The 17,165-nt window shown below is 38.6% G+C and overlaps 1 protein-coding gene across 7 annotated transcripts in view; it reads left to right on the top strand.

Annotated features, from left to right (window-relative positions):
- The window catches only part of Etv1 (ETS variant transcription factor 1), an 89,698-nt gene that overhangs the window by 43,082 nt on the left and 29,451 nt on the right, over positions 1-17,165 (top strand). For all 7 annotated transcript variants that reach the window (XM_040743215.1, XM_040743213.1, XM_040743214.1 and 4 more), the window contains 3 exons: positions 5,393-5,522; positions 8,262-8,450; positions 12,245-12,492. In XM_040743215.1, coding sequence (XP_040599149.1) covers positions 5,393-5,522; positions 8,262-8,450; positions 12,245-12,492 — 567 coding nt within the window. The remainder of the gene's footprint in view (positions 1-5,392; positions 5,523-8,261; positions 8,451-12,244; positions 12,493-17,165) is intronic.

Below are 17,165 nucleotides of genomic sequence, written 5' to 3'. Positions count from 1 at the left end.
TTAATCCATTCTCTCTTCCTACGTGTTATGTTATTATTGTGTTTTTGCACAATGAAAGATGCATTTTCGAAGTAGCCTCCTCACTCTTGGAGAACTAAATGTGTTTGGGTTCTTCTGTAGTGCTCTGACTGAATTGTTTCCCTTTCTGAGATGTAGGTAGCCATCAAAAGGAAGTAAGCCATGTCTCATAGTTCACTTTTCTAAAATGAAACAATTACTAAATTATCAGTCACTTAACAAATGAATACCATAAACATAGTAAACGCTTGGGTTAAGAAGTGGTTCAATTTATTTTGGAAGTGCATGTTTTTTAAGTCCTGATATTTTGGAAGTCTTAAATTTAACCATTAGACAAGCTCAGTCATCATTAGTCAAACCTATGATGTGATTTCAAAGGTCAAAGCTCCATCAAAGCAAAGAATGCAAGGCCCATCGCTTCAGTGTTCTCATGGCCTAGAAGAGCTGATTGCTAGAACTGTGGGTCTTCAAAGTTTGCACAGGAGACCTATTTCAGGAAGGCCTGAGATGAACTGTGAATTTCATACACAGATCAATGATTCAAACTTTATGAAGCCAGGAATAAAGCATCATTTCAAAACATCATTTCTTTGTCAATGAAATGAAGAGGCTAACTCACTTGATTTAATTCACTTGGAAAAGGAAAGATTCACTTTAATTAAACTACAAACAATGCCGATGCCTGCAGGTCTGTGTTCCAGACCCGGGGAGGACCTCACGGCAAGCGGAGTTGTAAGCAGCCTCTGCAGCAGGCTGGAGCCGTGTTCAGCGAAAGTAATTTAATTAGTGTTGATCATGACTCCAGATGATGGTGATTTGATAAGGAATAATTTAGTACTTAACAGCCTTTTACATGCACCGACTCCATGTGGGAAGGTACAGCAAATTGCACGAAATGAATGCGCTGCTTTCTCTTGTGCCGGTGCCAATGATCTGGAAAAACCTCCTATTAGCAGACGCTAAGCCTCGAGTCCTGTGATGAAATATACCTAGCCAGCTTCCAGCTCAGCCCTCTCTGCTGGGAACCTCTGCCTCTCTCATGTAAAGGTAGATAAAAAATGTTGCATCCATGAGTTAAGATCCCCAGTAGGCAGGCAAGCTAAAGCGAGGAGCATAAGAAAACTCCCTTGTTCTTGTGCAGAAAATGGAAGGCTCAAGTTTTGTTTCTCACATGCAGAAATTAAAAACAAGAAACAACAAAAGCAAAAACCAAACAAATTGAAAACCAAACCAAAACCTGGAAAAAAATCCAAACTAAACAAATTAAAAATTCCTGGGTATCTTTAGATCTGTCAGGTTAGACATTTGACTTGACTAGTAAAGACAGAATTAACTCTTGGTCCACAGTGATTAACAGCCGCCCACACATAAAATGAAGATGTAAAGAGTTGAAGCTCTCCACTCCTAGAACTGGAGAACCTACAAGGTGAAGATGTTACAAGCGTTGGCATCTATATGGATTTGTCAAGTGCTGGGGCTATTTGCATGCAGTGCACACTGGTGTTGCCAAGCATTTATGCAGCTATGGTAATCCCCTAGAAAATTTTGTAACATAAAATCATCACACAGCCAACTTGGTGAAAAAAATTACTGGGAAAAGGCATTAATCTGGACAGGCTGCAATAACGAAGTGACATGTACTGGGTGTTTTAAGAAGCAGATACAGCCTCTCTTGGTTTTCAGAGACTACAGAGCCAGGAGAAGATATGAACAGGGTTCTGAGGAATGGCGAAGATCCACTCCACAGTTCTTCCCCCCAATATTTGTCACTTTCTTGTCAGTCTTTGATATTTCTTGTTTTCAGAATCCTCAACTTGATCTCTGCCTTCAGCTTCACGCGATGTTCTCTTCAATCTGTATCTCTTGTCCACATGTCCGATTTGTGAGAAGAGACTAGCCATTGAGCGGACAGATCACCTTAGAGATTTAATTTAACTGAGGCTCTGAACAAAACCACACACGAAACACGGAAGGCAGTCTTTCCACTCTCAGCTTTGTTTTGGAAATTACAAGGTTTAACCCCATAGCTGTGAGAGCATCCATGTTTGTGGACCCCTTGGAAGGTACTTTATTCCCTGCTATTTCTGGATGTTCTCTGCCTGCAGATGCCATATTTCACTGACATATCTCCACCAATGAATATTCAAAACATTTTAGTTTTCTTTTTATGAATAAACTTCTACAAACATGCCCTCCTGTCTCATATATGCATACACATGCATATATGACAATATGTATTAGTATAATTACTGGATCATAAGGTACATTTGTGTTGAACCTTAGCAGGTAGCCACACCCTTTTCTGCGATCCTTATACCAGCCCATCCTCTTAGCAGCATGAATGAGAGTTCCCGTTATTTTCTTTCTTCAGTCTCAGTATTGCTAACTTTTATAGTTTAGTTTTTCTAATGGGTATTCGGTTATAATTTGTGATTTTATTGTCAGTTTCCTGATGAGCAATATTTGATTACATTTTCGCTTGTTTTGTTACTCCCTCCATCTTGCTATTTGGATATTTTCTTTTATGAATTGCTTGTCCGTGTTTTGTCCATTCACGTTGGTCATTTGTATTGCTGTAAAGCAAACCCTTTAATGTTAAATAATAATTATTTGAGATCTTTCTGTTGCAAGCATCATGGAGATCATGGTTTTTCCTTCATTCTTCTAATGGTGCCTTTAAAGAGACAATTTTAATTTTAGTAAAGCTTGATTTGTTAATTTTTTTCTTTTGGGTTAAGTGTATTTTGCAAGCTGCTTAGTAATCTTTTCATACGTTTTGAGCAAAAATATAGAAATATGACATCTTAGGTCTTCACAAATTTTTATTCTTGTGAATTAAATCCCAGATCTTTGTTACTTCTTTGAGGGAAAATTGATTTCTTTAAGAAAATGTAAAACCTAGGTTTTAATTCAAAGTTCTAGAAATTGGTGTATATATTTGTATATTTTGCTATCTATGTTCAAAGAGCTAGTAAGTAATTAAAAAGTTCTTCTAAGAATGAGTAATAGTGCACACACATGTATCACACATGTACACAGGAGGAAAATTTTTGTAAGTGAGCACTGTGAATGCCTTTATGGTTTTTTTTTCCATGTATCAGAATTTTTATCATGGACATTTAGTAGTGAAATAAATATAAAGAGAATATATTGAACTCTTGAGTGCTTACCAGACTTAAAAATACAGTGATATTTGTTAGTTGATTTTATAGTCATAAAATAAGCACACTTATGTGAGCATATACATATATAGATTTCTTGTAGTGTACATTTTATGACATAACCTATATTAAACTCAGCATAAATGAATGTATATGAGGTATAACTGTACATCACTACACACAAAAACATATGAAAAAGACCATTTGATACAGAATTTTCATGGAGGATCTCATGTGATGAAAAATTTTCATGTATCTTTTATTGTTGCATGACTTCTCTTTGGTTTTAATAATAAAAACTCAGAGTCATCTATCAAAGGGTGAAAGCTGAGGGATCAGAGAAACAGAGCAGCCAGCGACTAGTAATCTCAGACCAAAGGGGAGATCCTGTCTCTATGAGTCCTCATACTACATCTCCGACTAAGCCGTCAGACTGCATCCGTAGCTACAAATCCTCAGACTGCCTGAGCTCTTGTCTCTTCCTGCCTTATATTCTTCTATCCACCCAGCCATAACTCCTGTCACCACCTCCATAGTGGTAGGATTAAAGGCATATGATCCCAAGTTCTGGGATCACCTTTGTGTGAGCACTTTCTCTTTTAGACAGATTCAACCTCATGTAGGCCAGGGTGGCCTAGAACTAGCAGGGATCCATTGGCCTCTGTCTCCTGATTGTTGGTATTAAAGGTGTGTACCACCACTGCCTGGTCTCTGTGGCTAACTAGTTGCTTAGCTCTGCACTCTGACCTTCAGGTAAGCTTTATTTGTTATAACATAAATAAAATATCACCACATTTCCTGTTTTTTGTCTAAAATAAAAAAGTTATAACTAATATAAGAAAAACTATATACAATAAGTACAGTAACTTTATACAATATATACAGACAATAAATACATCAACAATGTCTAGTTCATTAGTTGACAAATTGAGAGAAAATACTGTATCTATCCTATCTTGATGAGTCCAAAATGTTGTATCAATTCACTTTCTTTTCTAACTTTCCTTTCCAAAACTGTCTTTAATGTCTCTCAAGCTTATGCACTTTACACTTCTTTAATGAATTTCTTTTCTGAATCTGGTATCAAGGAAAACTATAACTATAAAGTCTTCAACTTCATCAGAGACCTGAGAAGAAAGTAATATTAACTGAGTAAGCAGGAAGTGCAAACAAATGACTTCCAAAAATTGTGAGAAATGACAGAAATATCTGACTGCCTGGACAGTCACGCAGAGTTCCTCTGTAAGGTTGGGGCATCCATCTTCAGCCCACAGGCCTAGAATATTCAACAGATTTTTCTATGAAGGACTGTCCGCTTTGTCTTCGCAAGGATTGGCAGTCACTCTTTTTGGTGTCCTGTTTGTCCAATTTGGACAGCATACTGTCAGCAGTTGAGGGAAGAACACTTTCCTGACAAGTGGCTACCTTTGCCACAAAGAAAGTATACTCCATGTGGAATTTCTTTGGTGCCCGTCATCTTCTCTGACATAGATTGGTGCTGCTAGGGGCAGACATGTCTCATTCTCATTAAAAAAAAGAACCTATGTTATCAAAACATTTAAAATGCCATATTCTGTAGATCTCTGAAGTGTTTGAAGATGACCTGTCTGTCTAAACTATATCTCTTGATTTTGAAAACATGCCTAATATGACTACAAGTTTAATTATAATAGGTGACTAATTACTAACCTGCATTTTATCTTCATAGTTTTGGTAAATAGATAGGCAGGTAGTTTAGTTTCTGTTTTAAAAATAACCATTGGCTTTAAAGATGTTGGTTTTCCTCTTCCCATGCTATTGTGGCTTTCCTTAGGACCTACATGAAATCATTACTACTGAAAAACACCCAGAGCAGTACTCCAGCCTTGACTAGGAGTTGTATTTTTTCCCTCTGTTTAGTCACTAGAAATCTTTATGACATGTTTAAAACTCCTTTTCAGAAAACCAAGCTTCTATAATTGTTAGTATCAGCAAAGCCAATTACTACTGGCTCAATCTACTTTAAGCAAAGAAAAAAAAGCAGATAAAGGGGGCTGCAGAGCCCAAATTTCCGTAATCCTTTCTGTCTCATGGACTATCACATGCTATTATTCTTACAGACATAAATTACTATGAAATAATAATGATACTTTAAATAAGAGAAGTAAAACAGACTAATAGACTTAATTCCTAATTGAATTGAATCTTTACGGATATTTTTGTTCTGTTTCTAGTGGCTTTTCATGGCCTACCACTGAAAATCAAGAAAGAACCCCACAGCCCATGTTCAGAACTCGGGTCTGCCTGCAGCCAAGAGCAACCCTTTAAGTTCAGCTATGGAGAAAAGTGCCTGTACAGTGTCAGGTAAGCAGCTCGATGCACATAAGGAGAGCAGCACCACATCTTGAAACAACATGTAGAATGATATGACAATCTCAGGTCATTTTTGTGGGGTTACATCTTCGTTATATAATAGACTAGTTAGGTAATGTCTTCAGCAGAACTCTAAAGACCCATTTTCCATACAATCACACACCTTAGCATCATTTTAAATAGTAATTCTCAGTCATCAATTGTTCTACTGTAGTGATGCATCTTGGGCTTGAAAAGAGGGTCTTGTTTGGCACAGGCAGCTTTTGAAGTTCCCATCAGAGTGAATGCATTATTTACTTTAGGTAGATAGTTTGTCAGAAAAAAAATAACATTTGGCAAGCAAAAGCAGTGCATTAGTTATCTGATAGGCTTTACAGATGATCTATAAGATGCATTTATGGACAATTGCAATAAAACTAGAATTTTATAATGCCTAGCCAAGGCTATTATCCATTAAAAAGCCAGTTGTTCTTGAGATGATAATAAAGGGTGGTGCATTCTGAGTACATTGTTCATTTGCTAGAAAATTTGATAACACATGTGTTCATTAAAGACCCTTCATAGTGAATTGCATGCTTTTACTCTTCATCTTGGCCTCTAATTGCATATAAAAAAATTGGCTCTAGCTATTGACTATTAGTCTTGATTATAGTAGAAACTTAGTTCTTAAAGGGAGATGGTTTGAAAACATATGCAAAATGATTCCAAATATGTGCACTGTTTTATAAGGTGTATCAGTTCAAGCTCATAATGCATTGGGATCCGGGGCAATCTTGTGTTGTTGCAAACGCATCTGTGAGATGTGAGACTCAAGAAAATTGTACTATCTCGTGGCAACTGACCAATGTTGAGATGTTTTGTTCTTGTTAGTTCTTGAAACTTATTGTTTAATATCCGACTTCTTAAAAGGCTTACTAGAGCCCGAAATTATGGGCTCAGTTGAAACTACAAAGTTGTATAAAACAGATCTATTGTAAAATTGAACTATGAGGGCATATTGAGTCCACATAAGGTTTGGAGATTTAGTTGTGTTGTTTGCATTTTGTCCTTAAGGCATGTATCCACATTAAAGTTATGTTAACAGTGGAGAATTTCCATGCATTGAACAGTTAGATGTAGGATTCCCTTTGCAATTCAACACTGATCATTCCAGTGACCATAAAAACATTGATACAATATGTCTCTGATCCATAAGTTAACAGTTAAGGAATTAGCTGACAATCTGGAGGACTTTTCTGGAGACCAGCATCTCTCAGCATATAGGGTTTATATGATACACTCTAGTACTTTCATCTGTCTCTAAATAATAACATTTAATATAACACCTTACGGGGGAAGAAAGTGATATCTTAGAATAGTTAGCCAATTGTTTCCTTTTTATGGGAAAGCCTCAACCAAGCCACTTTATGAAGGAGTATGTTTTTGCTCAGTAATATCAGTAAAGAGCATGCATAGAACTAAACACGAGAGAATCCCACACAAATGTATAATGTGTTTTGATGAAATCTATCCCCTGTTACCTCTCTTTCAATTCCTCTCTTTTCTCCTCTATCAGTTACCTTCCCAGTGTTCCTTATTTGAGAACAGATTGCGTTAAAGCTGGAGTAGATGAATGTAACACTTGTCCCTACACTTCTGGAAAGCATATTTAATTGTGGGTATAATTCTGTTGTTGTAATAGAGAAAGTAAGTGATTATACATTAATCTGAACAGAAGTATTTCTTTTAAGATGCATATATATATGGAGGGGGATCTCACTTGGTAGCATTGGCTGGGGTGTAGAACTCAGTCTACAGATCTATAGACACAGTTGACTCACAGAGAACTGCCTGCCTTTGCTGTGTTTAAAGGCATGCACCACCTTACCCAGCTCATATTAGTGATTTTTTGTTGTTGTTGTTGTTTGAAGAGTAAATCTAGATACTTTCCAAAGAAATATATTTTTTGCTGTTGTTCAGAAAGTAAAATCTGATTTTTTTCTAGATTGGAGATGTTAGTTCAATCATATTCCAGAAAGCCACACATTGGGGAGCAATTTAAATTCATAATATAAAACAAACAGCTTACTTTTTTTGTTTTGCTTTGTAATTGAGAGTGGAAGTTACTCTCAGATAATAGGATTTTATTCTTAATATTATTTTGTACACATAATCAAAGAAAGTTTAAATATATATGAGACATTTTAATTCACCTCATTAATCTTTATTATTTCATGAGAGGAATTCAAAGACCAAGCATCATTTATTTAATATAAAACCTCCACAAAGGCAATAGCACTGCCTTAAAATGCTACTACAAATAAAGGCAAATCCAATGTGTTCTCTCTTATTAAGCTAATATTAGGTCTTGTTTTAAAATGTAGTACAAAGGGAGAATTAGGACCAGGTACTTAATGACTTGGAAAGGATCTGTATCTGCTCAGCTTTCTGAAAGCGTACATATGTTGAGAATAGATGCGGGTGAAGTGCCCTCTGCCGCAGGGGTCTTCCTTAACCAAGCTGTCCGTGTCCTAAAAATTTATGTTACAATTATTCACATTGCTATATGATTTCATATTCTATTTTCTGTTTAAGGGCATGGGAACTTTGAAGTTTATAAGTTCTAGAATTAAAAAACAAAATCCAAAGGTTTTAGCCTCCTTATCACTTATGCCGAAGATACGTTTCCTTTCCCTGAACCTTTAAAAGTGACTCCAGCGCATCCTGTCCTCCCTTTTGTTCTCTGGGCAGTGCCTATGATCAGAAGCCACATGTGGGAATGAGGCCCTCCAACCCCCCGACGCCATCCAGTACTCCAGTGTCTCCGCTACATCATGCATCTCCAAACACAACTCATACTCCGAAACCTGACCGGGCCTTCCCAGCTCACCTTCCTCCTTCTCAGTCCATACCAGACAGCACCTACCCCATGGACCACAGGTAAGCTGCAGATGCCATTGCAGACAAAGCAGGCAAACCCCCCCCACCAGTGTGTCAGCTTCTGTGGCGGGCATTGCTCTTGGCTGTTGTGAAGACTTATAGCGTTTTCAGGTAAGCATGTTCGTTTTGCACATCTACACCAACAGTTCCAATAAAGCTTGCCCTAACTGTCTAAGAAAATTTGTGGCGATCATTTCCAAACATTTCTTTTATAAACATTTAAGCTGACTGCTAAAATGGAAAATCAATCTGTAGGCTGGCGTTTGAACGTTTCTCCTTCACTTCTTAAATCACTTAAACTTTACATCAGGTCATGCTTCTCTTCCTGAACATGTGCGGCACTTGCTCCGCAAAGTTAGCAGACTCATTTTAGTAGGTGGCTTAGGAAATTAGATTCATTACCTTACATTGGATTATTTGGTTCTACGTAGTCTTACGGAATAGAACCTATTTGATTCATCCGTTTGCTTTGTTTTTCAATGACTATTTAATGCCAGTAGACCCGTGACTGCGGACTGACTAAGAGTGTGCTTCAAAGAGACAGACACCAAGTGAGCGTTACTTAGATATGAGCCAGGGAAGAACAGGTGTGTGGAGCTAGTAAGAGGACTGTGTTAGAAAACTGTTCGTTTGTATAGATGGAGACGTCCAGGTGTCAACACAACACTGGGGATGTACCGCCTTAGTATGTGAGTTAGAACCCCGGGTGTCTCTACCCACCTAAGTGCATCCCTCCATCTTTCCCCCCATAAGCAGTGTGTTCCTGGAAAATGGTTGACAGTAGTATCCATGGGAGAAAAAGACCTTATCTAAAATGTGTACTGAGTTGATGACAAAATATGAGCTCACGTATGACTGTCTCTGTGAGAGCACTGAGTACTAACTGGAAAGAAATGTTCATCACGCTCCACTATGTAATATCTGCAGCCGGTTAGACTCCAAGAGCACAAGTAGGACTGAAATCATTAGGGAACTCAGAGCTTAAAGTTTCTATTGCTTTTCTGTTTCCAATCTGCCCTTTACTTGAAAAGCTGTATAATTAGATTCTTAATATAGGAATACGTTAACAGTTGGACCCCTCCCCCAGACCCCAAACATGTATCCATGAGCTACAACCATGACTGACTGAGGTACATCTCTGGAAATAGCTGATTGAAAGGACTCCTCCTAGACAGCAGAGGAAGCAGGTGTGCCGCAGGCAAATCTGGATGCATACAGGAACCCTGAGTCTCAGCCGCAAATACAGTCACTGCTTGCTTTAAAGGAATAGGATGAAATCATATTTCCCTGTGTGAAGCCGGTCAGGTTTTCTACCATTGCTCCCGTCCCCCACCCCGTATCCCCTCCCCTTAGCTCCCCTCCCACTAAATGCCGCCTGCTGTCTTTCCCTTCTTGCCCCATAGACTTGAGATGTATTGAGAGGGAAATGCTGTGAGCATCTGTGTAAACAGTTTTGTAAATACGAAGGAAAGAATGCTTATTGCAGGGTGGGCCATCAAACAGAAGCACATTGTGCAGGGCCAAAAAAGAAAAAAAGCAGGGGCGATGAAACACTAGCAAGGTTGCTTTTGTCCTCTGCTGAAGCCTTCCCCGAATTAATCATCACCAAGCCCTCCCCCCCCATTGAAATGAGTGCTGGATTATGGGTTATGTCATCTGTCCCCGATCAGGCTGGTTATTTCTAAGGCAAGGTGACTGCTGAGTAAGTAGTGTGCTCGTTTTTATATGAACTAACTGGAGATGCTTTTGCCAAATCCATTTTGGTATCTCAACTTGAAGTCAAGTACTTGAGACTGAGAACAGCCGGCCCGGAACTACAAGAGGGAAGCTCGGGGTCTTTTCCCACAGCCCCCCCACTGAGTTTTGAGGACTGCACCAGCTGGCCAATCCCAGGAAAATCTCTGCAACCTTATGTTTCTGATGAGGATTTCTTAGAGGGCTCTGGCCAACAAATGGCAGTCCCTTGGTTATAAATGGCAAATTTGCTCTGGGAACAGATCCCTTCCCCAGATAGACACCTCCAGCCCTGGCACCCCACCTGTCTCTGGGAACGGTGTACAGCCAGTTGGCCTGAACTCCATTTCCTATCCTCAGCCTCACTGCACACCTCAGGCCAGCCCGGTGGCACTTTTTTATGGACCCACTGTGCAAGAGACCTGTCTGTTTTCCTCAGCAGTGTCCCCGATGCATACCCAGATTCTCTTCACCCACCGGTGTGTTAGCATACTGTCCTCAGCCACCAAACTTTTTCCCTCCGTCTCTTTCTCTTTCCCGTTGGTCAGTGGCTGACCAGAATGATACCCAGACCATACATCTTCCTGGGAAGTGTGTCACCAACGCATGCCTGGCCTCCAGCAGGAACAAGTACAAATCAGGTTGACTCGTAAAAGCAAATGGCTCGCTTCCTTACAAAGCTTTCCGTGCAAGCATTATTAGCTTCCTTTTAAGGCTTCACAAGTGAGCCAGCTTCTTATTTTATCGTCAAGTTACAATTTTCTGATTCACTCCTTGACAGTTCCTAATGATAATTTCTGTTTCTTTTTTTGGCTAATGAAATAAGCAAGAGAAGGGAAATGAATGCAGTGCCAGCCAGCCTAGCTGTTTCACAATATCCGAGTTTCTAAGTTTGTTTTGTGCAGGTGTAAGTGGAATTTCCATGCTTTTCATGGCAGCCGGTATACCTAGAGTTAAGCCCTGGCATCCAGTATGCTTCGAAATGCTAAAGCAGTTGCTTTGCCATTCTTTGGCTTTTATCTTATTTTCATTTAACATTACTAAAATTAAATGCTAACTTTCAAAATTAAAGTCTCGGGAATGCTTTTAGTGGGGGGGTTAATAGGCTAATATTTGCTTATGGATATGTTTTAGAGGTTATTTTTTAAGCACTTCTGCGGCATTTTTTAGAGTACTTTTAAATCTTTAATTAGTCCACATCTTTGTGGTGGGTCAATGATATTACGGATGAAATACACAGACCAGAACAATTACGTGATTAACCAATCGTTACCGAGAACGAAGGAGCACGGGCCTCACTTCTAGCTCTCGGCCTAGACCTTAGAGCTTCCTCCTGTCCTTGCAGCCTGGCTGACCCCAGACCTGCTCAGCCTCTGCGTATTATCATCTCCATCTTTCATGGTTGGCTGTGTACATACGCTTAGTTTTTAATCAACTCAACAATTTGGGGTTCGTGGACAGCACAGAGATAGTCTTTAGTAAAGAGACGTAAGCTCCCATCATGCCTAAATGTACTTGTTACAAGAACACATAGTTAATTTGGGCTCTGCTGAAGAAGTTAAGGGCCTGGCTGTGGAGGGAAAGGCAGTGAGTAGCTTTTTGTCTGGCTGTTGGTTAGTTTGGTGACAGAATCTGAAGGGAAATAATGCCGTTTGAGATCAGATCCTGTTGTCCCTGCTTTTTCTTATGTGCAATTATTTGAGAACCCTTTCTTTCAGAAGTTATGTAAATGATCCAATTAGCTTAAAATTGGTCATTTTAGCTGTTAGGGTTCATATTTATTCCAAACAGTTCATTGTCCTAGAGCTACTGGCAGTACACCTTTAATTGCACGATCTGCTGAAGTGTTTGCCATGGATGGATGAGAAGGGGGAGCACACGTCATCGTGTGATTTAAAAATCATAGCACTACTGTTCTAAGAAAGAGAAGTCTAAGGCTCATTAAGTCTGTTCACGTTGGGCGATGGGTATTAACTACTCACTGGCAGTTAGGCATTATGTCAGTCCCTTAAAGACAATGTTGTGTTACCATCTCATCTGAGACCATCTCTCTTCTCCAGATTTCGTCGCCAGCTTTCCGAACCCTGTAATTCTTTTCCTCCTTTGCCGACATTGCCAAGGGAAGGGCGTCCTATGTACCAACGGCAGATGTCTGAGCCAAACATCCCCTTCCCACCACAAGGCTTTAAGCAGGAGTACCATGACCCCGTCTATGAACATAACACCATGGTTGGAGGTGCAGCCAGCCAAAGCTTCCCCCCTCCTCTGATGATCAAACAGGAACCCAGAGACTTTGCATATGATTCAGGTAGGCCTATCCTTGGATGAAATTATATGTAAATCATCTTTTCTCCTCCCTTGTTGATTTGATTAGTGTTGTCAGACTGGGTGACTTCTGACCATTGATTTGTAAGTGGTATCTTCCTGATTTTATCCCATATGGTTATCAAATGACTTTGCCATGAGATGGTGATCAAAATAGTGTCTGAAAGAAAGAACAATGTATAAAATTACATATATTCAACCTGGAGCAGCAAATTGTAATTTCTTCTTGATCCTGTGTTTTCCCTTTTTATTTTGCTATGATAATGCTATTTAAAAGTAATGCTTGCAAAGTAATAGTCTTTTATGGTAGGTATTTGCACTTGGCAACTTAAAAATATACCTGTGGACCTAAAGGAAGAATTCTTACATATTAGAAAGGGAACAGACAAAAAATACAGATTTAAGCTTCTCTCATAGGATTTGTCTTTGTCTCGGAGAGCTAGAAAATTCTACTGCATACCATCTGACAGAGGAAAGGGGTCTTCTTGAAGGTAAAGGAAACTTAAAGTTGGTTTCAAATGATACTGTCAAGTTTGGCCAACATTTAATTTTGAAACTCAAAAACTTACCTAACTCATCTCTATTGAGTTGTTCCTGCTATAAATCTGTGAAATTAGAACATAAGCTTTTTACTCTTCTAGGTATTTTGAAAAGATGTGTGAAGTAAAGGATAATTTTTATAAGGAGGGCACCATACATCTGTAAATTTTTAACTCAAACATTATTGTAGCTATTAGATGTAGAGACTCTTGAGTACATTGAAATTTCCTTCCATCTGGATGCAAGTGCATGAAAGAACTATTTCACCAGGCGAATAAATGCTGAGTCCTGCTTGAGAGGGCAGAAGGCTGCTTCCAGATTATAAGTTGAATAAAACAACTGGCTTTACTATGAATGTCCCTTAGAGTTCAACACAATATGGTCCTGTGACTTTGAGGCTTTCCCTTAGCTTCTAGCCTCAAAGGACAGGAAATCAAAGAACCGAGGACATTGGCTACTCTATGGCATGCCTCAACATCCTGAAAACACAGTAATTTCCCAACAACACTGAGTTTCATGTCTAACTGACCCTCCTAGGGCCTAAGGAGATTCATCCCAGGCTTGGTTTCTTGAGAGTAGAGCATCTGTTTTTGACCCCACCTAGGTCCAGAGGGTCTCCCTGAGTCAGCTGTTTAAGAAAGCATGGGGCAGAACCAGGAGTACCCGTGTTGTGTCAGGCTTTGCTAGGTCAGGGGAAACATTGGATTGAGGGATAGGAAGGTAGTTGGCTTAGTCTATGCAGAAACATTGGTTCTATCCTATTCCAGGGCTAACCTTAAGAACTTTTCTTAAAAGCTAATTTGATCTGGACTTTTGGGTTGTATTCAAGGTATATTTTCAAAGAAGAGAAAGAAAGAGTCAATATCTATTTCATAGATGGTTTACAATTTAGAAAAATAAGCCTGTTGGCAGGCATCTTGGGAACTTGAAATTCTTGCTGGTGATTTGAGGTTTTTAGAGACTTTTCATCTCTACCATTGGGTCTTCATAACTAAATACCTTGCAAGACAACAGACTTTACTTTAGGTAGGAAACATTTCTGTCTGTGAAAATTCAAATTCTGTTAGCTGCTATTATGCTTGCCTCTAACTGTATTTTCGTTTGCTACAGTACAGTTGAATTCATCAATGACTTTTAAAAAATACAGATGGGAATTACATAAAATAGTTCAAATAGTCAGCCAATGAGACTTGTATATTATGTTGAAAACTTTGTTTTCACTCTGTTTTTAAATGTATAATGCTGAAAAAGAGTAACATGAAATCCTTTCATGATTCTGTGATTTATTCCCCACATGTCTCCTCATGTTTATTTTGCAAATACATGTATGTGTAGTGTGGAATTCAGTGTTTATACTATGTGAAACAAGCAGGAAGAGATTTAAGGATTCTTAGGAGACAAAACTTTAAGGGGCGGGACTGTAAGAGATTAACTTCATTTCCGTGGGTAAAATGCAGTGTGGATATTAGAGTCTGCACTGTGTGTCTCAGAAGCACAGTGTTTGCTCCTTATGAGTTCCAAGTTATGGTTCAGCATCCCGCCTTAAGTGTGGGGTTTTCCTAAGTGTGTCAGCTATGTTGCAGCTGGCTTGCAAGAAATACTTACTTTTTGAGAAGCTAATAACTTTATGCTACCCCAATTATATTTTAAAATGACTCAGTTACACAGTGTGTCTTATTCTAATTTCATTTTGCCTATAGGATTCAGCTTTATGTGAATACTTAAAATGTAAAGATTGAGCTTTGGTATGAATTAAAAGAAAGCACTTTGGGATATGACTTAGAAGAAAATCATTCATTTGTGGTACCAAAATGCATTCTGCTGCTATGAAGTTGTTCCTCCCTATGTGTCATGTATTGCAATCAACAAGGATGATCTCTGGATATTTTGTTTGTTGCCGTTAGCTCATTCATCTTTCCCAAGAGCACATTAAACAACCTTTTAGGAACTCTAATGTATTTATCATTGAATCACTACTACTCTTTTTCTTACTGGTTTTGAACCAGTAGCATATTAAGAAATACTTTATATGTGATTTTAAAACAATACAAAAATGTGTTTTTTTAAGCAAGTAATCTAGAATCTTGTGGTATTAAGTATCACTTCAGATGGATTCTAGGATACTTTATTAGTTAATTCAATGTACTATAAATGTTGTGACAATAAAAGATGTCTTGAAAGAGAAAAGACAGCATGATTGTGCTCTAATAAAACCTGACATTAATTATGACATGGGAAATGGAAGGTCTATTAGTTATAATTATAATTACAGGAATGCAATTTCAACTGCCGAATATTTAAGATGAAAAATTCAAAATATTATGTTATTAGAGTAGAAATCTTTATTCAAGGGAAGAAATGGCGAAAAACCTTGGATTAGAAGACAGAGAAGAAAAAGAACTAGATATTTAAGGAGCCAGTTTGTTTAGCTGTATAGTGTAGTAGTTACATTATGGCACTATGCTGGGAAGTTTGTTCTGTTGATTTGTTCCTCTCCACTAGCCAGGCATTGCTGTGTGAAGCACCACACAGGTTTTTGTTTATCAGTTAGTTGCCTCCTAAAATTCAATGTAAGTACAGCAGTCATTGGTCAAGTGACCACATATAGTTAGGATGTGTAGAGTGCCTTGTTCAGTGTGTACAATACAGTTACTTTAGTGAATATCCCACTTGTATGAGCCCATGTTGATAACTATCTATGCTACTTTAGAACACTAGGGATACAGGTATTCTATTATTCACCCTATGTTTATATTTTTGTGTCAGTCTTGCTATGAAATGCCAGTTTGCCTTGTTCTCACCATGTTTACCAAGTTAACCTTGAATTCATCACAATCCTTTATCCTCAACCTCTGGAGTACAGCCAGACCTGGTACATGTCCCCCATCCCTGAATGTACAGACAGAGAGAAGGAGGGGGTGTGTGCAGATACATTCCATCCTATTTCAAGGCATATATATGGATTTTCTTTGTAGTTCTTGGCTTATTGCCCAGTTCATTTTCTTTCATTGTGTTTGTTCAGAGTGAAGGGGAATGTGCCACCGAGTTTTACGTGCTCTATTATCATTTTTCTTAGTCTGGGTTAGGATTAGGCTCTGTATGATGGAAGGCTCTTTATGAGATCCAGGGTCTAGAATAGCATCAACTTCTCTCAGATTTTTGGCAATATGCTTCCTAATTGAGGAAAGAACATATTTCACATGGGCCAGTGGTCAACCTTTCCTCTAATTTTATGTGCTTACTTATTTTAGGGTAGCAAATTATCAGACCTCAAACCCTATAAAAGATTAAATTGTCCTCTCTCTTTTCTTTCTTACTTTCTTTTTCTAATATGTTTATCTCAAATTTCCAAAATCTTTGGAGACAGGGCCTTACTGTGTAGGTCTGCATGGTTTGGAATTCAGTTTGAGGATCTAGCAGTCAGTGAATTTACAGACACCAGTCTCCAGAATGCTGGGATTTAAAGGCATGTGCCACCTTGTGTAGCCCCTCAAACATTTTTAAGAATTTGGTTTATCAGCAGCTGCAGCAGAGTGCTCACTGTTCCGGCCGAGGACCTGAATCGGTTCCCAGCACCCACATGGCAATTCACAATTGCCGGCCACTACAGTTCTAGGGGATCCAAAGTTGTTTTCGGACCTCCATTGACACCAGCCGCACATGTGGTGAATATACATACTTGCAGGCAAACCCTCATACACATAAAATAAAAACAAATACATCTTGAAGAGAAATAATTGAGTTTACTATAGAGGTATTCCTTTACTAAGTTATTTTGGCAAGAACTCAATAATAATTAGAAGAAAGAGAAGGACATTAATAGTCGACTAGCTACAAGTGTTTTGGATGAAATTTGATTTTGTCTAAGTTCTGTCACCAGACTTCCCACTTTTATTTGAATATCCTGATATGTGATACATACAGTTAAACCAGAAGAGAACACTGGAAACTTCTGTCAGCTGTGTTCACTTTACACAAGCAAACTTGTGAGGTAGCCCGCTATCCAAAACAGATGTAAGGAAGCTCTTAGGAGAATAGCATGTCCCTCTTTTTATTCTTCATCACAAACCATTTTTCATTTCATCCATTTTTTTTTTACCTTGGCAACCTCTCGTA

This window comes from Mesocricetus auratus, unplaced genomic scaffold (assembly GCF_017639785.1).
Source record: "Mesocricetus auratus isolate SY011 unplaced genomic scaffold, BCM_Maur_2.0 Super-Scaffold_15014, whole genome shotgun sequence".
NCBI classification, from domain to species: domain Eukaryota; kingdom Metazoa; phylum Chordata; class Mammalia; order Rodentia; family Cricetidae; genus Mesocricetus; species Mesocricetus auratus.
Note: the sequence above shows the minus strand (reverse complement) of the source record. Positions and strands in the feature narration are given on the sequence as shown.